Here is a 21,104-nt window from a genome sequence, read left to right as displayed (position 1 = left end):
AAAAAAAAAGAAACAGACCTTGACAGAAGTGACAGCGCAAGAAGAAGAAGAAGAACAAGGGAGACTAATACAGAAGAGGCCTCACCCAGTGCCAGGGCTGCATAAAGTCAGGGAGAAGCTGAGGCAGGAGAAATGGAGGTACCAAGAGAAGCATGCAATCGTCTGCCGATTTTAGTCCTGAAAGCACATTTCTAGGCTCCTGGAATCCCAAGGAGCTAAAGAGAACATCTGAGCTGGGCTTGGCAGTCCCAGAAAGCATCATTCGCTCAGGAAAACTGGGCTCTCTCAGCTCCAGCCTGGGTGAGTCAGATCACATTTTGATTATTAAATTGTCCATTTCCCCCCATAAATGTCTGAAAGGCATTCTACCAATAGCTGTCTGTAATTGAGTCTATGAGGCAGGCCTAGGAAGAATCACTGGCGCCATCTCCTTGATCCTCCTAATAACCCAGTTTGTCATTAATCCCGTTTTGTAGGTGAGAAAAGTGAGTCCCTGAGTGGGAAAGTGAGCTGCTCAAACTACAGCTGGGGCTCACTCCGGGTCTGTCTGACTCCTGCATGCTCTCTCGACCCCGCTACAGAGCCTGCACCCAAGAGCATGGCCAAAGAGGAACTGCTGTCTAGGGAAAACCTCATGGAATCAGGACTGTGGGCGAGTGGAGTAGGCCAAAATCAAAACTAGTCATAGAGTAAGATTTCACCACTCCCTCCCCGCCCCCCGCTGTCCAGAACGGTGTCGCTCACTTCCGAATTTCTTTACCAAGAGGCCCCGTATGTTAGAAACAAAGAAAAAGAATGTGCTAAGATACAGTCACAGACAGGGATAACTGATGGAGAATGTCCTAAGAAGAGGGAGCGAAGAGCCTGGAATGTTGGACACCTGCCATATAGGAGGGGCTGGGGAATGCAAAAGTGGGATTATTTCACCAGGGTGGTGGGAAGGGGCGCACCTAGCAAGAGGGCACCATTTCTAGGGTCAGGACCCCTGGGTGACCTTGTGGCCCCAGTGACCTTGCATAAATGCCTTCCTGTCTTGGACCTCAGTTTCCGCACTGCACAATGAAATGATTGGCCTTGGTGACCTCTAGGCTTCTCCCAGCTCTGCCCTCTGTTTCAGGGTTTGATGGGAGTTCTGGGTTGAGGGGCATGGTTTAGAAAAGGCCAAAGGGATTCTGGGGCAGCAGCGAAGAACCCTGAAGTAAGACTAGGCTGGACTCCTGAAGCTTGAGCGACCATTCAGAGTAGAGTGGGGGTGAGGGAGTGAGGGAGACAGGAAGAATTATCTAAGAGATAAAACTGCTGCTTGGTCTGTATTCCTACCACTGCTTGTATCTAAAGGCGGCTTCCTAAGCAGCTGTGTGATCCTGAACACGCTTCTTCTCCACAGCGCTCCTCAGGGCCCAGGAAGCGTTTGAGTAGCACTTTATCATCAGCACCTCGTGGTGCTTTGGACCCAGGGACATCCTAGACCCTGTTATCTCCAAAGTAGGAGGATGATAAGAGGAAGGGAGCAGCATTCTCTTAGGAGTGGTAGGAGAATTCCCCTTTGGGGGTGACCCTGTTTTTATGAGGAAGATGCCCCAATGAGACCCTTGGGATAAAGCGGAATCCTCCAGGGCTGGCTATCTGCTTCTGAGAAAGATGAAAGGGTCTCTGCCTGAGAGAGGATGTGAAATTCCTAGAGGAAGGGAGGTCAGGACAGGATTCTGAGGGAGAGGGTAAGGGGTGAGGAACAGAGCGGAGGTTGGGCGGGAGCCCGGACACTGCAGGTTGTGGGCGCTCACCTCACGTTCCTATCTTCAGGAGAGTCTAAAGAAATCAGAAGATGCTCGATGGTATTAGGTATCTTCTGCAAACTAGTGAATAGACTGTGTTGAAATCTGAGGTTAGACAGAAGCAGACAGTGGGCCTTTTAGAAAGATTTTTATTTTTGGCCGTGTCATGCGTCATGCGGGATCTTAGTTCCCCCACCAGGGATCGAACACACGCCCCCTGCAGTGGAAGCGCGGAGTCTTAACTACTGGACCGCCAGGGAAGTCCCTAGAAAGATTTTTGTAGGATGAGCACATGCTTGCTTCAGAAGCCCGACTCCAGAATTGATATCCAGGGCACCCCACATGGTTGAGGTGAGGCTGACGAGGTCATGGAAGTAACGTTGCAATTTTAGCCATTTAATTAAACATTTATGATTTTGATGTTATTTTTTTTAAACTTGAGAGTAGTATTTTTTCCCTCATGCATGTCTGTAGGTTTGGTCTGTGCTTTTAGTGGTCGTTTGATAAAGGACCTTGGCGGGAGTGATTCTAGGGCTGTGAGTCCGCAGGGTATTTTGTGTACACCTGGATTCTAAGGGGCAAGGGAGTTTGCGGTGCTACCTGCATTATAGCAGTTTCAGGGCCACACTCAGTGCTTCTCCTGGGTGGTGGCTGTTTGACTGAGAACGCTAACCTCCAGGTCCTGAGAAGAGCATGGAGGATGGATCGCGTCTCCACAGCTCCCAGAACTAAGGCCTCCGTGGGACAAAGGGGTCAGGGGCCGAGAGGGTAGCCACTGCCGGGATTCTCGTAAGGGTGCCCCCTGGAGATGAGTATTTACTAAGCGCTTTCTCGGGCCCTGGCATTTTGTACACACCATTTCTTGTACACACCATGACACTTCAACGTGGCTGCCCTTACAGCCATCTTACAAATGAGAGTACTGAGGCTCAAGGCTGTGAAACTGCTTTCCTAAGATCAAACAGTTGGGGCAGAACCAGGCGTGGAATCTGTCTGATGAAAGCTCACATTCTTTTTGCTTAAATCACGCTGCAGGGAAAGGAAAAACGAAGGGAGGAAAGGGAAGCCAACAAGAAATGTGGTAAAATTTTGTTTTGATCACCTCTTTATCTTCTGGCTTAAGAAGGGAGGCATCATTAACAAGCTCAAGAGAGAGGTAAGGGCTTCCCTGGTGGCGCAGTGGTTGAGAGTCCGCCTGCCGATGCAGGGGACACGGGTCCGTGCCCCGGTCCGGGAAGATCCCACATGCCGCGGAGCAGCTGCGCCCGTGAGCCATGGCCGCTGAGCCTGCGCATCCGGGGCCTGTGCTCCGCAACGGGAGAGGCCACAACGGTGAGAAGCCCGCGTACCGCAAAAAAAAAAAAGAGAGAGGTAAAAGGACCTCTGCCCAGTTTTTGCTGCCAGAAGATCCAAGCATCAAAACCTGGAATCTGAACATCAGATGATGCTGAGAACCAAGGTCATGGTGTGCCAGTGGGTCCTGGTGGGTCAATGTGGCCACTGGCGAGATGCTGCCCTGTGTTTTCAAGGGAAGAGCAAAGTGGGTATCAACAACTATCAAAATGGCGGTCCTCCTGGGGCCATGTCTACATGGTAGGGTCAGCCCCTCCACCAGAGTTAAGCAGAGGAGCAATGGCAGAAGGGCCCGAATCATTTTGATTAAGGATTATTATTAGCCACAATGAGGGCTGTAATAATCAATGCTAATTTATACACCTCCCTTTCCCAAGGGCCTCTGATTGAGAGGTGAAGTGTGATTTCCTAGTCTGGAGTTATTAACAGGTCCCACTTCTGGGCAAATGGGGGCCAAGGGAAGGGCTCAGGTAACCTGAAAGATGGAGGGTTTAGTTTCCACTGGTCTCTTCACCTCTCTCAGATCTCAATCTCTATAGCAGCTCAGATAAAATGATTTTACATTCAAATCTTCATGGGTAAAAAAAAAAAATGAGGGGCCCCAAAGGATGCACCCCAGAAGTGCTTCCTGCTTTTCTTTTGGGGCAGTGTATGAGATTGCCGGGTCCTTCACTCATTTCTTAAAAGAAGCATTTCTTATGGTATTACTTTCATCAATTTATCCAGCCACTCGGTCTATACACTTGATTGAGTCTGACTATGTGTGGTAATCTTTTGAAGTTCTATATTTCCTTGAAAATTTGGGGACACTATTGACTTTCTCTAATCATCAAAATGCCTGAAACTCATGAATTTGCAATATGACATCTAAGTTGAAGGGGATTTACACACCTCCCTCCACATGCCGCCACCACTCCACAGAAGTCCACTCATTCCCACTCTATAGAATGATGAACCCCAAGGTAGGACAGCTGCTTAGTGAGATATCATTTGGGGTGTCTGATAAAGGGGCAATGTTTCCTCCGATAAACCAAGCAAAGGAGAGAATTGTGAGAATTGAGTATAATGTCCAAATCCAATACGCGACTAGAAGCCAAGAGCGTCGTTCTGACAGTGCCGCTAACTTGCTCTGCGATTTTGTACAAGGTCCTTCCTTCCTCTCCCTGGACCTCAGCTTCACTACCTTTCCAATAATCAGTTATTCCTGACTAGTTTAAAGAGCCCGTTTAGTCTTGACAGTCTAGGTCACCCAGGCCAGCCTCTCACTCGTTTCCAACATAAGTTCTCTTCTCCAGCTCGCCAGACTATGTCTTACTCACCCAAATACCCCCAGCACGCTGCCCACGAGACCCCTGTAAGCACTTTCCACCCAGAACCACTCCCCTCTGAGCCCTTCCTAAGAAGAAGCAGTGGCCTGTGGAAGAAGACAGCCCTGGGCCCCATGGTGGAGCCCCCCACTAACAGCATGATCTTGGACAAGTTCTTTCACCTCTCTGAGCCTGGATCTCCTCCTCTGTGAAAACGAGAATAGTAATAATACTTACCTCCTAGGCTTACTGGGCCCTAAACCTACGCAGTGAACTAGTCACATCAGTTCCAAATGTTACTTTCTTAGAATCTTTTCCTTCCTTCTACCCTCCTTCCCTTCCTTCTTGTCTCTTTCCTTTTGCAAGATTTGAAAGATCTTACAGATGCCATACGTATCCATACTCCACCTTCCCCTCAGCTGCGCAGCAAGGCAGTCTACATAAATACAATGGGCAGAAAGGAATCAGAAGCACAGATAAAACCCTGTCCGCCCCTTGGTGTTTGAGCCCCAGCTGGAGGACCTGGGAGCAGCCTCCAGGCCTCCCGCAGGAAGGACGGTACCTTTCAGCTGCGCTGGGTGGCGGCACTGGAAGGAGCACGTGCTGCCGAACGTGGTGCCCTTGAGGCAGGAGAATGAGGCAGCGTACACGTGGTGCTGGTCCGGGACGCCGCAGTCCACTGGCTCACACACCACCTGCTTGTTCCACTTGCCCTCCGTGCAGGTCACCGTGACACTGGGTCCTGTCTGAAAGGCGGGGGCGGGCACAGTGAGGAACGGCAGATGGAACCCCCAAGACGTGGCGAAACCCCCTTCTCCCCCAGGCTACGGCGCAGGCTCTTGCCAGGCGCCCAGAGATCAATGTTTAGCGTTTAACTCTAGCTCCCTTTCCATGATGCCAACAACTGTTTGAAGGAGGTGTTTCAGTTCCCACTTTACAGCTGCAGAAACTGAGGCTGAGAGACATTAAGGGATTAGCTCCAAGTTACACAGCTGGAAAAAGGATGAGAGGGAATTGAGCCCAGGCTCTTCACTGCTGTCTGGAGAGTCTCTCAGATCATTATTTCCATTCTGTTGCTGAGAATCTTAAGACTCAGACCTCTCGGGGCCTGACGACTTCTTTCACGAAATAGCCTCTGAAACGCGGCACAGCGGTGGGACGCTGGCTGTTGAGCTTCGTATCTTTTCTTGGCCCTGGAGGAGACTGTGTGTTTCATCCTCTACTGCTTGGCACAGAGTGGGCATCGCCAGGGGAGAATGGAGAGCTGGATTTGGTCCTTTGTGCAATGAGATCGTGGGCAGGTCCCTTTCCTCGAGTTGTCCCTTTGGCGTTGAACCCAAGGATTGCTCTAAGAGCCACTCCCTACTCTGAGATGGGATGGTTCAATAGCTGGGAGAGGGAGACGTGAAGAAGGAACGAGCCTGAGAAAATGAAAGGGTCGACAGGGATTTGACCCAAACTAGAAGATGGCAGGGCCAGGGGTGGAAGGGCGAGGCCACGCTACAGAGCCACGGGAGGGACTGGCATCGGCAGCCAGCACGGAGGCCTCCGTTCAAGGGGGGAGCTGCCAAATCCCAGGGGATCGGGGACGCCAAACGTTGAGTTGGGATTTTAAAAGCACGGGACACTTTACCCCTCTTAAGCACACATCCAAGGGAGGAGAGGTCCCTCACTGCCCAAACCAGCTTAATTGTTTCCACAGGACTTCAGACCTTCCGTGTCTGACACACAAAAGCAGGTGTCTAAGACAAGCAATTGAGGGTCCCAGAGGTCCCACGGGGACTGTGCAAACAGGTGTTCCCAGCAACGAGGAACGTGCCCTGTGTACCTGGAGCGCGACGTGGGAGTCCGCTGGCAGGACCCCCCAGGAGGCTGCACCTGGAATCCCCAAATCTCAGGACTTAACTAACTGCCGCTCGCCTCCCCCACCCGAGACCCCACGGCCACACTGGCCGAAGCAACGTCCTGCGACGTCTCCAGTCCACCCGCTGCCACTGCCCTCACGCGGGACTCATCCCCCTTCCCCACGCCCTTCTGATGACTTCCCGATGGCTCTCCCTGCGGCCAGTCTTCTGCCAGGCTCCAAGCCACACCCAGGTGGGCCGCTGGAAGGACCTTCATCCACCATGATCTGACCACGTCACTTCCTTCAACAGCTCCCTGCTGCCCTAAAGATGACCCTCAAACTTCTGACCAAGCTAACAGGGCCTTGCGCCGGCGCACCTTGCTTGCCCCTCCAGCCCCACTGCTTGGGTGAGTTCAGTAAAAGAAACCTCTGTCTGTAGCGCGCTCCTTCTCACCAACGGGCATCCACATACCGTTCCTGCCTGTGCCTAGAGCCCGCCTCCTTCCCTCCCCACAACACGCGCCCCTCTGTCTGTCTCTCTAGTTCTCAGTTTTCATGTCGCTTCTTCCAGGGAGCTTTCCTTGACTCCCCCTGTGCTTCCACAACACCCTGCACTTCCCTTCACAGTGTTTAGCACACTGTGAGGCCATCACTCACTCATCTTCTGCTCGTGGTCACTAGTCACTAAGCTCCTTGAGAGGAGGAACTAGGTTTATCTCAGTGACCTTTTTTCTCTAGCACCTACTATAGTATCTGGTTCCCGGAGTGCAGATGTTTGAATGAATGAATGAGCACCTCATCGACAGAGGGTTCACCTCTTCTGAAAGCAGCCCATTCGACTGTAGCAGAGTTCTGACTGTGACGGTTTCAGTCCAAAATTCATGCTCAGCCCATGGTTTTCCAGATTTGCAACCTATATGGGGACTCCGGTACATGTTGTATGCTCCTCTGCACAGGAACCACTGTCTCAGAAATCCCAGATTGACTCCCTCATTCATTCAATCCACACCTATTTATTGAGCATCTACTATGGGGCAGCAGTACTTTAAGTGCTGAGGATTCAGCAGAGAGCAGGTTCCACATCTGCTCAGCCTTTCCTGGGCTGGAGAGGAGCTCTGAGCCCGGCACCTGTGCACACCTGGCTTTTTTTTTTTTTTTTTTTCACACCTGGCTTTTGATCAGCTCATCATCCCGCTGTATCTGGAGCACGTAGCCCGTCCGGCAGCTCACAGTGCACTGGGCACCGTGGTAGCGGTCACTGCTGGAGCAGTTGAGAGAAGCGTTCTCCACAGCCAGCTTCGGGCAGTCAGCGGCCTCACATGCGAAGTGCACGCAGCTGAGGAGGAAAGAAACAAGAGGGTGAGTGGGCGCTTTCTTGCAGGACGACTGCACTCCAGCTGGAAGACAAAACCTCATGGGCTTCCTCTCCAAATCTCTGGAGGCTGAAACTGGAGACACAGAGAGTGAACAAGACTCTGGAGGCAGTGGTCAAAGTTTATCGCTAAAAGCACAAGTTATGGAAACAGACAAACCAGAGTTCAAATCCTATAGCTTGAAAACCTTGTATGTTATGAATCTTCAAACCTTGCAGAACCTCAGTTTTTCCGTCTACAAAATGGGGATCATTATGATTACGGCAAGGATTCTTTGAGTCTCTTATCTGCCAGGCACTGGGTTGAATGAAAGCCTCTTGATATTTTATAATAGTACTCACTTCCGAGGGTCGCTGTGAGAATTAAATCAGATAGTTCAGCAAAAGCACAGAGCGGAATTCCTGGCACATAAAAGCACTCAATAAATGGTAGTAGCTAATGCTATGAATAAATCTATGCTCTATTACCTAGAAGCTGTGTAACTTAGGCAAAGTACATCACCTCTCTGAGCTTCAGTGTACTCTCAAATTCGGCCCACCTATAGGTCCATGAGATTCAACTGGGGTACAGAAAGTAGGAGTCTTTTATAAACTGTAAAGTGACTTATGAATTGTTAGAAAAGTTGTGCAGAGATCACGCCATTCATCTTCAAGTCCGAGCTCCATCTAAGTTTCTACAGGAAGCGTTCTCGTGTCCCAGGCAAGCTCCCCCTGCCACACTGGGCCCTCCTTTCTCTAAAAGCCTGGTCTCTTGCTTCATGCATTGAAAACACAGGTCCTGGGTGCCCATCACGTGCCGGAATGTGTGCTAACCCTTAAGGAAACGGAAAAAACATAAAACCCCTGTGCTTAGGTGATCTTTCCCCTCGTACTACCGTCATGCAGACGCTTAATAACATTAGTGACCATTCACTGACTGCTTATATACATGAGCTCACCATCCTCACGGCAACCCTATGAGCTAAGTGTTATTCATTTTACAGTTGGAAAAATCGGGGACCAGCAAGATCAAGTTACTTGTTTAAGTTCCCATCCAGATGTGTGACTCCAAAGTCCTTGCTGTTAACCTCACCTCACACCCGGACTAGAACTTCCCTGAGGGTAGAGATAATGCCTGTTTCACCTCAGTATACTTCGCACTGCCAATGAAAATGCCTTGCATGAAATAGCTGTTTCCTAAATAGCAAGAAACAAATGGTGGCAGTGTCTTGCAATAACTCTTAAGCACTTTGCAGACGTTGACATGTTGATTTTGAACACTGAAAGCTTCCGGGAGGCAGTTCTCTCTACCTTGCCCCTCTGACTCTGTCTAACACAACGCCTGGCATATGGTAGGCACAGACAGCTAGGTTGCCATCCAGAGCCTCGAAGCCTTCTTTTTCCTGTTTCTATCTAGGACACAAGGAGCGGTGGGTGGTCAAACCAACTTAAGAAGAAATTCCCAACTTTTTTCTTGGTGCCAGTTTCCAGGATACCCCACTGAGGATTTTACAGGAACATGGTTACTCAGCCCCACTCTATCCCCTGCTCAAAAGTATGGTAAGAATTAAAGTGGGATAAGTGGGGTGGGCGGTGCGGGGGCGGGTGTGAGGCGCTAACATCTCTAAAACTTATCACAAACAAATTCACTTTTAAAATACCCAGACAAGGGCAAGCCTTAGCTTCAGGTCTCAGACCCGCACCGATGTGAGCTCTGCAGTCTCCACATACCGCCTCCCCTTTCAGAAATGCAGGGTGAGTGGGATTAAGTGACACTCGCTGAGCTGTTCTGATTCTCCGCCCTTTTTCCTGCCCCTGACAGCCTCTGCGGGGCTCCATGTGGAGACTGTAGCTGTGGAGTCAACGCAGGGTCTTTGACACCAAACAATGCATCTGTTCACGTTGTGTAAGCGCTGGGGGAAAGAGCCACATGGTTCCAATTTAAATAGATTTACTCTGTAAGCTACCAGCTTCCAAGCCAGTCTTCTGACCTTTACCTTACAGTTTGGCCGTTCTCGCCCTGCACTCCCAGGAGGTCCCTGGGCTCCCATCTGATGACCACTAGGGGGGCTCTGGGAACTCTTTTTGAAAGACAATGGCTCTGGGCTTCTCTGGGCTACGGGGCCATTAGGATAAAAACAGCACCCTCCCTCCTTCTGTGCTTACTAGGTTCTTCTCTGTAGGAAAAGGATAAACTGGAAAACGTGGTTTCCTAGAATGGAAAGAACCTAGGGCTTAGCAAGTGGGCAAATTGGGGAGCCCCAGCTCTGCCATTTATCAGTTGTTTGATCTTGGAAAGTTATGTAATGCCCTGAGCCTCAGTTTCCTCCTCTGTCAAGTGGAGGTGATAAAATGATCCACCTCTCAAGACTGTCAAAACCAGGGGACATGTCAGCCACTGGCTCGTCCATTCAACACACTTGCCTGGGGCTCTCGCTGCGCAGCAGACACTGTTCTAGACGCTCGGGCTACCGTGGAAGAGTCCTGTCACCGTGTGTATTTGAGGAGGGAGGACATGTGCCCCAAAAAAGTAATCGATAAGCTTGTTTTAGATAGTGATACATACCGTAAGGGCACTAAACCCAGGTGACATTCTAGAGGGTGACTGTTAGGGGAGGGGTGGGCAGGACACCACGCACACAGGGGTCGGGGAAGCCTCCTCGGGGACACCTGAACTAAGACCTGGATGAGATGAAGGGATTAGCTATACAAAGGTTTGGGGCAGAAGGAATTCCAGGCAGAGTGAAGGGCACGTGCAAAGGTCCAGCACAGGTTGGAGCTCAGCGTGTTTGCAGAGCTGAAAGGTCAAGGCATGAGAAATGCTTTAGCAACTATAACGCTCCACGGGAAGGCGGTCTCTCTCCTCTGGCTCTTTCTGCTGTGAAGGAAAACATTCACTGGTCACATGAGTTACCTGACCAAACAGGTCTATGCTCTAATGGGGAGGTCAATGCTTTGGGTCAATGAGACCAGTCAGTTTTCTTCATTGCAGGACTTCTCAGAACCTTGAACGTTCTACTGCACATGGTGGGTTTTCAGGAGGGACTCGTGTGCGCAGCATTTTCCAAGCTCTGATAACCTTTCTTCGCGGCATGTTTCTTAGGACGAGTGTCCTCCAGACACACCTTAGGGAATGTGGAGCCCCTGCTTTTTCAGCACATTTGTCTAAACCTGGCCTACAGGGACAAGAAGGAAAGGGGAAAAGGAAGGAATAGTAACAGGTATCGGCAGCTGTGTTTTACCTTCATTATCTTCTCCGCGTCCTCACCATAACTCCATGAGGTAGTATTATTGTTCCCATTTTTGAGAAGAAGAGATTAAGACTAAGCGAGTTTAAGTTGCTTGTCCAAAGGCACTCGGCATGGACAGGATTGCAGCACAGATCTGCCTGTCTGTCCCTAAGTCCCTGCTCTTCCCTTTGCTGTCCCGTTCGTTAGCTGGAAAGGGTTGTGTGAACACATTGTCCAAAAATGATAAACATTACCCCAACTGCCCCTCCCAAATAACTCCCTGACACAGCTCTGTCATTTCTGAAACACAAAAACAAAAATCAAAACAAGGAAAACAAAACAAAACAAAAGGCTCTGCCTTCATTAAAAAAAAAAGTGGGGGGAGGATTTCATACCAGTGACCGGGGCTGTCAATAAAAATAACAAAAGAAGGGGAAAAAAGAAGACTTTCCTCAGAAGGGAGGAAAGTGGCTGAGGCCAGGGGGGGAAGGGACACAGGTAAATCTTACCAAAAAAATGCTCACAACCTGGGTGAAGGTGGAAACACCCCCTCTCCCCATGCAGAGATAATCAGATACTTATGAATTTTCTTTTCTTCTTATACCTATTTAATTCATTTACTTAGAGACTCAAGTTCCATGTAGAGGTAGGTCCTTAAGGGATCCCACAGTCAGTCCTCCAACTGCTGCCCCCGCGGTCCACTGAAAGGGCCCCCGGTCGTGCATAATGGGGGATAGTAGGTACCCCTCAACCGGGACAGAGAAGGCCAGAGGTTAAAGGGTTGGTGAGGGCTCCTCTCCTGGCTCTGTCCCCTGACCCACGGCTTAACTTCTGTGCCTGTTTAGCTGCAGTCATGCCATGGGCTGTGGAGGTAATAACAGGCAGACTGTTTAGAAATCATTCTGAGCTGCTCAGATGGGGACAGCCAGAAAGACAGCGCGCTCAACACCGGAAAACGAGGGGAAAGCTACTCGTGGCACACCAGCTTTGGGACCGCTAGAGAAGCGAGGCTGCGAGAATGATCAAGATGAGACTCGTTTTCCTGCCCAGTAACGAGGCTCCCGCGGGAAGGGACCCGAAAAGGCTCTTCTACCGCGAGCTGGTGATGTGGTGGGGGCAGCCCTGGGAGGCGAGGTCGGCAGCTGCGGGTCCGGCTGACCATCTGAATGGCCAGGTGAGCTGAGAGGGGTGTGGCCAGTGGGAGGCCACCTGCCGGCCAGAGCGGGACCCAGGGCCTGGTGTTTCCAAATCCTCTGATGTGCTTAAGAGGAGGAAGAACTGTGGGCTTTAATACTTACTCTTCTGATAGTTAAATGCTACAAGTAATTAAAGAAGAGGCCGAACGAGGGCCAAACAAACACAAGTTGTTTGTGGCCTAGTCTGGCCTCCGGGACACAGCTCTTTTGACGCCTCTGATGAGAAGGGAAGAGCTTTGACTTGCAAGTCCTGCGAACTGGATTCCAATGCCACTGGGTTCTGCATCCTAACCCACTGGGCGACGCTGGGAAACACCTCCCCCACCTGGACCTTCGGTTTCCCATCCTCGAATGGGGACGCAGAACCAAAGAATCTCTTCCAGCCTCGCAGCTTTCAGGGATCAGGTTAGCGTCAGCACAAAACAATATATGTAATATATGATTTCAGAGCCCCTCGGAATGAGAACACATAGACTTTGATAATTCCAAGACGGCTGCATCTCCATCACTTAACTCCATCTCACTGACTAAACGCTCATCAGTGAGCCGCCATGAAAACTCCTTTTCTCTCCTGGACGTGCCTGGTCCTGGTGGGCAGAGTGTGGCTCTTCGGGGCAGACAAAGTGGGACTGTACCTCCCATTGCCCGGATGGCCGTGACTCGCTCCCTCTGTCCATACCTCACGGGACAGGGGTGACCATGAAGCCAGTGTGGGTCCCTTCCTCTTCCCTCTCATCCCTCCTAGTTCTTGAGAATCACAGACCGTTCGAACTGAAAGGAACCACAGAGAACACGGACCCATCGCCATCGTTATTTCACACGCGGGGAGACTGAAGCCCAGAGAGGAGGAGGGCCTGGAACGTTGTGCCCCAGTTCAGTGCTTTTCCACAGCAGAGCAAAGAACTCAGCACATACTCATCGACGGACTTGCTTCCAAGGCTAGACACTTCTTACTGCTTACTTCGGGCACGGGAACTGCTAATTAAGGATTCAAAGAAGCCAGTGCTGGCCTCAGTGAACTCGGGGATGGTCTTGGTGACTGGCTAAGGGTGAGAAAGCATTGCAGAGAAGGTCTGACGGATTTGCATTTTCCGTCGACATTGTTTCCCTGGGTTCTGAGAATTAACTTACTTTTACAGCCTGGCGAGCCAGGGATGAAAAAGCCCTCTCAGGGTGAAATACAACGAGTGATATTTAAGGAGCTCTTTTGCCTCCGAAGGATTTGCCACAGACTTTGCACAACAGAAGCTAGAGACAGTGGGTGCAAAACAATGTGGGTTTTGCAACCACCTTTTGTGTCCTCTGTGGTAGCAGGGGCGTGGGAAAGGCTGGGGTCCCCCTCCCCACTCCTCTTTCCTCTCCTGCTCCCAGGTATACAGGTCAGGGCTGAATTGCCTTTCAGAGGGCCTCGCTCAGGGGGAGACCACAGAGACCCCAACTCTTTAAAACAAATGTCAGAGATGATGCGGGACCCTGAACCAGTCCTTCTGCTTGTGAAAACCCAGAGGGTAACATGGAAGTTTGGACACTGTGGATGTACCAGATGAGCTCCGAGGCTTCTCCCAGCTCAAATCTAAGACCTTTATGCAGAATTCTGTGCAGAAAAGCACCACCATCACATCAGAAAGTGGTGATAAATACTCTCTATCAGTACATTATCTTTGCACAGTGCTTAATAGTTTGTAAGAGCACTTTTGCCTGCGGTGCACCATTTAATCCTTACGACCACCCTATGGGGTAGAGATTATTACCCGTTTTTATTCCAAAACAGACAACTGAGACTCAGAGAAGCGAAGTGCCTTGTCCAAGGACACAGTCAGGAAGGGGCGGATTCAAACCTAGGCAAGAGTATCATTAAAGCTCATACTCTTTCTAGGAAACAGCATCCTCTCTTAGCTCCAAACCAGGTGCATTAACAGATGCCAGATCAAAGGTACTGATGCAGCAACGTCATGCGGTTAAAAGACAGACACCGAGACCACCGGGAGAATGTCTCAGGAGCTAGGTGTGGGGAAGACACAGAGGTTTACCCAACCCTGAAATATACAGTGCAGTGGGATGAAGCAAATAGTAGCCCCCCAGCATCCCCCTAAATTCAGGAGGGTTATGACTCTTGCCTGTGCTACTGAGGAAACAGAACATTCCAGTATTTCAGAGCTGAAAGAGAGCTAAACCACCTCTGCTCTCTTCATTCCAATGGGGATGCTGAGGCCCAGAGAGGGAAAGTGATGTTCCCAGGGTCATCCTGCAGGACGCCGCCAGCTCTGGGACTGCGAGCCAGGTGAAGGAGGTCTTCCTTCCACAACATGTCCCTGCTGCCCTCCCGCACCCCTGGAATTCAGAGACGTGTGGGCTTCCCGAGCCCAAAGGCAGAGTTGACCAGAGGCCAGAGGATAGGGAAGGGAGCAACACACAGACTTTTTACTGCAACACATATGGCTGCCCGGCTCCAGAACCCCTTCTTCTCCACTGGGCTACAACACGGCCAGGGCGAGCCGACCCAGGGTGCCTTACCTCTGCTCGGCAGAGCTGTAGGTCTCCCCTCTCTGGCAGCTGCTCAGGGTGACGGGGTCAAAGTTGTCGAAGGAACGGAGGGCCACCCCCGAGATGGCGACCAAGGGTGAACTGAAGCTCACACGTACCGCCTGGCTGTGGTAGAAGGGCTGGCTGAGGTCGTGGACCACAGGGATAATCAGGGGATTGTTCCTGCAGCTCAGAACATGCAGGCCTGTCAGGGGAAACAGAGGGCCGAGGGGCCAGGCTCATTACTCACGGCCAGTCACGCCCTCCCCAACGGGCCCTTCCCGAAGCCCCCAGACCCTTTCATGTCACTGCACAAAAGCACCATTGGGTGGCCAGTGGGGATTTTGAGTTTGATTGAAAGTTTCTTTGTCTGCCTTTTTCTCTTGGTTCCAAATCTTTCCAATCCCCTTGCCTCACTGCCCCCTAAGCTTTCGCTTCACCTAGGGCTCACAGCCCCTCCCCTTCCCCCAAATGGCCACCCCTTGGCCAAGCACCACTGGCCCTCACTTCCCTCCCACATTGCATGAGGGCTTGCTGGTCTGAGTTGCTAGTTTTCAGGCTGCCTTCCCGGTCTGTCATATAAATGATGGAAATAATTCACAGAAATAAGTCATTCCCAGCGTAAAAAGCCTACTCTCATTTTTAATCTAGGAATCTGGGAGCAGCTCTTGTGAGGTAAGGACCTCTGTACCCACTCTGCAAAGAGGAGACAGAGAATCATGACCAGGAGGTGGCTTTCCAGAGGGAAACAGAAAAGCAAGCCATATAAAGCCCAAGGAAAGTCCAAACTTGCTTCACTCAGAAGCTCTCAGTTCTTTCTAGAAGTCCCCGGGCTTCAAAAAGGAAGTGGGGGGGCTTCCCTGGTGGCGCAGTGGTTGAGAGTCCGCCTGCCGATGCAGGGGACACGGGTTCGTGCCCCGGTCCGGGAAGATCCCACATGCGGCGGAGCAGCTGGGCCCGTGAGCCATGGCCGCTGAGCCTGCGCATCCGGAGCCTGTGCTCCGCAACGGGAGAGGCCACAGCAGTGAGAGGCCCACGTACCGCAAAAAAAAAAAAAAAAAAGAAAAAAAGGAAGGGGGGAGGGAGAGGGACGGGAGAAAAGGTACATCAGAAGGGGAGGGAAGGGAATGATGGGGTGGGGTGGAGTTCGGTAAAACTGAAGCTGGCTCTGGTGTTTGACGGACATCAGCTCCATTTGTGGCTTAGCCATTTCTTTACTATGTGAATCCACCAAAGCCCTAACACTCACTCGGCGCCTGCATCGAAAGAATGGGATGATCCTAGCCATGTCCCGGGAGGCCTGCAGGTCCCCTTCTGTGGTCTACTGTCTTAGAGCTGCAGAGCCTCTGCAAGGGATGCCAGGAAGCTGAGGACACGGGACAGGAGACCCAGTGGGGAGAGACATGCGGACACCCCAGGCATCAGCTAGCAGGGTCTAAGGACCTTCGCTGGAACCTGACTCTTCCCCACTCCTCTGAAAGTCTCTCCGCAGAGCCCTCTGTGATGCCAGGACCGCTATGAAAATGTTTGTTTCTCACTTAGGGACATTTCCCAGGAATCCAGAGAAATCCAGCAGGGTTTTCTTCTTCTTCCTTATGAACGTGTCCCCCTCGCCTTGAAAACTAACCAAATAAGTAAACATAACAACAAAACAAACCCCCTCCTCCTGCCTTGGCTCCTGCTTGACCCCGAAGTGACCCCGCGCATGCTTGGTTCCTGCGGGTCTTTGAAGTGAGCTCCCTGTGGAATGGTGCGGGCAGCTTTGAAGCCTGGACCTCAGCACTGGCTTGGAATTCCAAACTCCTGGCCTGGCTGCCCAGAGGTAGACGGGGCAGGGTGTCTGGGAAGTGTGGGAGGGGGCGATGGGACTTCCTGAGCGCTGGGTGTTGTGCTCTGCACGGGTCACAACATCTCAAGTAATGGCTCGTTTACTATCACGGACACCACGGCTATAGGGTGAAGCACAGCAGGCGATGATTCTGAAAGCCTGGCTCCCCGGCTCTCCTGCTGGCTCCTCCCACATGACCCGGGCCTCTCGATGCCTCTCTTTGGGTCTCGGGTGATGACACACGTCATGGGAAAGAACCTTTGCTCAGTCTCCTTCCCAGGGTCTTTTGAGGATCTCATGGGATGCCTGAGGGTAAAGGCGTTGGGTAGAAGGGAGCTACTGAAAGGAGGACTTTGACGTGAATCCCTTATGCCCACACCTGTCAGATTCGGGCTTCTCTGGATACACAAACACATCCTGATTTGAAGGCGACCAGAATGGCAAATAGAGAAGCAAGAGAGAGGAAAGGGGAGGAAAGCGCCCACCCTCAGCCGATGCTTACAACCACGCGCAGGCGCGTGCAGAAGCAGGTCCCGAGAGCACGCCGCGCCCGAGGGCAACGCTCACCTAGATCGTGGCTCTGGTCTTTGGTGTCAAGCAGCTGGACGCTGATGGTTTCCTGCTTTTGATCCCCATAATAGGTCCCATCGGTCACCAGGTGGACAATGACAGCCGCGGCCACCATTGGCTGAGAAAAGTACGCCTGAAATGCAGAGGACACGGGAGGCTCACTCACGCAGCCAGGCGTGCGGCGCGGAGGCAGCCGTGGGGCGGGGCTTTGAAGGAGACTCTTCCATTTCAGGAGCTGGACTACTTATCACGGTCCCATGGTGGGAACAGGTGGGCAGTGAAACCTCAGCGTGAAGAGCACTGGCTCTGAGGTCAGAGATTGTTCTAACGTAGGTTCTGCTCTTTCCAAGCTGTGTGATGTCCACCGGGGGCTGTGCTGCTCTGGGCCCAAGTTCCCTCACCTCCAAGTGATGGATACGTAAATAGCTACATCACAGGATGGCTGGGAGGCTCCAGTAAGATACTGATAATAAGGAGTCTGGCATACATTAAAACCACGCAAAATGGTACTTATTATTATTCATCACTTCTCCACGCTAACTAACCTCTGTACTACGCGCCGAGGAGACAGGTAAATAAGATATATGCTCTTGCATTTCTGTGGACGGTGGAGTTCAATGTAGGTCAGTAACACACAAATCAAAACTTGAAACAATCACAATCCACAGTCAGGAAGACGGGCCCATAGACAGCTACGGAATACCACGGCACTTGACGAGAGCCATCCAATAGATGGCCACGCGTGGAGAACCAGAAGGGAAGGGACAGTCCTTTCTCCCTGTGGGGGTCAGTGAAAACTTCAAGGAGAAGGCAGTTTAAAAGGCCTTGAACAATGATGGTCTTCCAGGCAGATAAATGGTATCTAAACTCTTGGCCAAAATAAGACTGACTGAAGGCATCCCATGAGCAACTAAGGGATTCCATTCCAGGAAGCATCCCGCTACTAAGTGTTTTCTTCTCTGTCCTTACAATTAACACCCTCAGTGGGTAGACAAAACCACCTTGAGAAAGGGTCACAGGAGGCAGTGCCTCCTGGGGGCCACTGCTGGAGAATCTAAGGCTCTCAAAGCTTTGACTTACCCGGAGCCAGAAAGTGGTCTGAGCCAGCTGGGAGTACGGGTAGCTGATGGTGCAAGGGTACCAGGCATGCTGGGAAATGCCTTCACTGAGATCTATCACCTTGGTTCGACACACCTGGAAAAAGATAAAGGGAAACAAATGTTTTAGAGGGTCTCAGAGGTTGAGTTAAATTCAACGCGACAAAACTTTACTATCCACCTATTTTGTTCTTGACACTGCAGGAAGAAATAGGGATGAACTGACAAGAGTCTATTCCAGGAGCCCACATTCTAACGTAGAAGAGAAAATCTTCAGTGTTATTAAGGAAAGGACAGATAACACGTTTTGGTGGTAGAGATGTCAGAGACATTCTCGTGGGGACGAGCCCTGGAAGAGTTGACATTTGAGTTGGGTCTGGAAGAATAGGGTAGCTACGAAAGGAAGGGCATTGCACATGCAGGGAATAGAAGCAAGGGCTCAGAGGAAAGCAGAAGCCCAAGTGACAAGCTGCCTGGTATAACAGAGCTTGGGGAAAGTGGCATCAAAGGCAGGCCTGAGGGGCTTGGATCTCACAGGCTCTTGAATACCAAGCAGACCACTGTAGAGCAAATCCGTAAATTGTGCTCAGAGCTACATTAATGACAGAACAAAGACTATGACAGTGCGAGCATTTGCTTTCCCCAAAGAAAATCAGCTCTACCATTTGTATAGATTTGCACATACACACACACACACACACACGTTCATTCTCAATGACAGATATAGCAAATGGTATTAAAAGAAACATGAAGCATGTATAGACAAGTAGTATTGTTCAAACGTAGGAGTATCCTGTGTATCCAAATGTCATTTCATTCCATTGGTTCATTCATTCATTCCAATAACATTTATTGAGTAACTGCTGTTTGCCGAGCACTATGGGACAAGACGGCAGACGGGGCAGATGCTACGGAGCTTAGAGTGCCAGTGTGTACAGACATTCATCAAGTAATCACGTATGCATACATTACTATAAATTGTAGACTAGAAAAGAGCTAGGATGGAAAAGGAGAGGAATAGCCGAGATGTTCTTGAGATTGGTCAGACTTTTTGCAGAAGGTCATCCCACATTAGAGCTTTTCCTCGGACCTCTAATGAGGCTCCTCTGTCCAATCTTCCCCAGGAATTTGGGCCTGTCATTCCATTCCACACCTGCGGCTCTCAGGCTACGGATCTAAAAAGTAAGGCCCACCTAAAGAACTCTAAGGTCTTATAAGCTATGAAAAAAAGTGAGATAATCTAATCTCAATCATGTAAAACAAACGTACACATGTAAAACAAACAAAAAGAAAGGGAAGGGCTTCCCTGGTGGCGCAGTGGTTGAGAGTCCGACTGCTGATGCAGGGGACACAGGTTCGTGCCCTGGTCCGGGAAGGTCCCACATGCCACGGAGCGGCTGGACCCGTGAGCCATGGCCGCTGAGCCTGCGCGTCCGGAGCCTGTGCTCCGCAACGGGAGAGGCCACAACAGTGAGAGGCCCGCGTACCACAAAAAAAAGAAAGGGAAAAATATATATATATACAAGGGTCAAGACTATGCATTCCATATCCATTGCAGCCATGTCTATAGTAGCAAAAGATTAGGGAGAGTTTATATGTTCACCTGTTGAAGAAGGGATGAATAAAATATGATATATTCATATGATAGGATTCTGTAAGCAAAAGAATATTAAGAGGACTGAATGGGATTCAAATGTAGCGATGATCCTAACAATATTTAACACCTGGTTCAGTAGGGACCCTGGCCAAGCCAAATGGAAGCCCTATTTGTGAGTTCACAGATCTCAACATGGGGAGACTGCAAAGGCATAACACTGAGGGACTAAAAAAGAACAAGGTGTAAGTGCATTATGACGCTATTTATAAAAATCACGCAAAGCAAGACTATACCCAGGGATTCCTATACATGAGTGTAGAAGAATTAAAAATAGCATGGGGAAGTTACACATCAGATTCACTTATCAAAGTCAAGCTGAAACACATGGCTGCACTGTAATCCACAACTGCAAGATGCAATGCTTCTTTTTAAAATAAACTTTCTGTTTTGGAGTAATTTTATATTTACAGGAAACTCGCAAAGGTAATACCAAGATTTCCATATATGCGTTACCCCATTTCCCTTAAAGTTAACATCTTCAGTTTATTCTTGAAACCTCAAATAGAAGAAGAAAAGTTTCACCTGGGAAGTTCTGCAATGGTGAGCTGGATTAGAGACTTGGTTCTGGTTCAAACGCCCTCACAATCTGATGTGTGACTGTGGACTAGTTATCTCCGCTCTGTGGACCTCGGTTTACCTTTCACATCTGAACGTTGGATCGGGTCATAGGTTTTCAAGGGGTTGCCTATGGATTCCTAGTCTGAGGGTCAGGATGTGAGAAGATGTACTTAGCTTCTGCTCCACTGTTTCAACCAGAGCATCTTCACTCAACTGTTTTCTATATCAAGCTGCCTTGTAATGTTTCATGGGAGCTTCACTGCTTTAAAAACATTGAAAAGTACTGAAACTTGTTCATCGCCAAAGTTTCGCTCCCCCCTCCCCAAGGTGTCAGTGGGTCCTGGGAATACAGTATTAGTTTCCTGAACGTCACAGGTAACGTCCTAAGGAGAGTAGAAGTGCCAAGGATCAGCCATCTCACTGGCCAGGAATTAGGTGTCGGCTTCGGTTACTCACATCTCTAGAAGCCTAATACCGAGAAGACTATGGGTAAAACAAGCCACTTTAATGGGCTGGAAGACGTTTTTCAAGTTTATTTATTTTTTCTCGAAAACAACTGAGACTGAGCTCATGCGGCTCTGCCAGTGGATTGTGTTACATTTTTACAACAGTGCGAGACTTCGCATAAACTATCTATGGCATTTGAAATCCAGGCCAGCAATTTGACACGTATCATTTCGGAATTCCTTCCCCTTGTGTTCTTAGCCGCCTGTCCCCCAGCAGAGAGTGGTGGAGCACATCTCTGCAGTGCTAGGGCAGGGGGCTTATCTCTGCATCTACAGCAGTCACAGTCAGAGAAGTCTCGGACTTGAA

General features: G+C 50.2%; 1 protein-coding gene and 1 long non-coding RNA gene across 2 annotated transcripts in view; one reads left to right on the top strand and one right to left on the bottom strand.

Annotated features, from left to right (window-relative positions):
* The window catches only part of PAPPA (pappalysin 1), a 252,937-nt gene that overhangs the window by 61,797 nt on the left and 170,036 nt on the right, over positions 1-21,104 (bottom strand). The window contains exons 11-15 of the mRNA XM_033427347.2: positions 18,060-18,173; positions 16,977-17,112; positions 14,573-14,786; positions 7,449-7,617; positions 4,998-5,181 (exon numbers count right to left, since the gene is read on the bottom strand). Coding sequence (XP_033283238.2) covers positions 4,998-5,181; positions 7,449-7,617; positions 14,573-14,786; positions 16,977-17,112; positions 18,060-18,173 — 817 coding nt within the window. The remainder of the gene's footprint in view (positions 1-4,997; positions 5,182-7,448; positions 7,618-14,572; positions 14,787-16,976; positions 17,113-18,059; positions 18,174-21,104) is intronic.
* The window catches only part of LOC125964678 (uncharacterized), a 138,726-nt gene that overhangs the window by 48,980 nt on the left and 68,642 nt on the right, over positions 1-21,104 (top strand). The window lies entirely within an intron of this gene.

The sequence above is a fragment of the Orcinus orca genome, chromosome 6 (assembly GCF_937001465.1).
Source record: "Orcinus orca chromosome 6, mOrcOrc1.1, whole genome shotgun sequence".
NCBI lineage: Eukaryota > Metazoa > Chordata > Mammalia > Artiodactyla > Delphinidae > Orcinus > Orcinus orca.
This window is presented reverse-complemented; position numbering and strand designations above follow the sequence as displayed.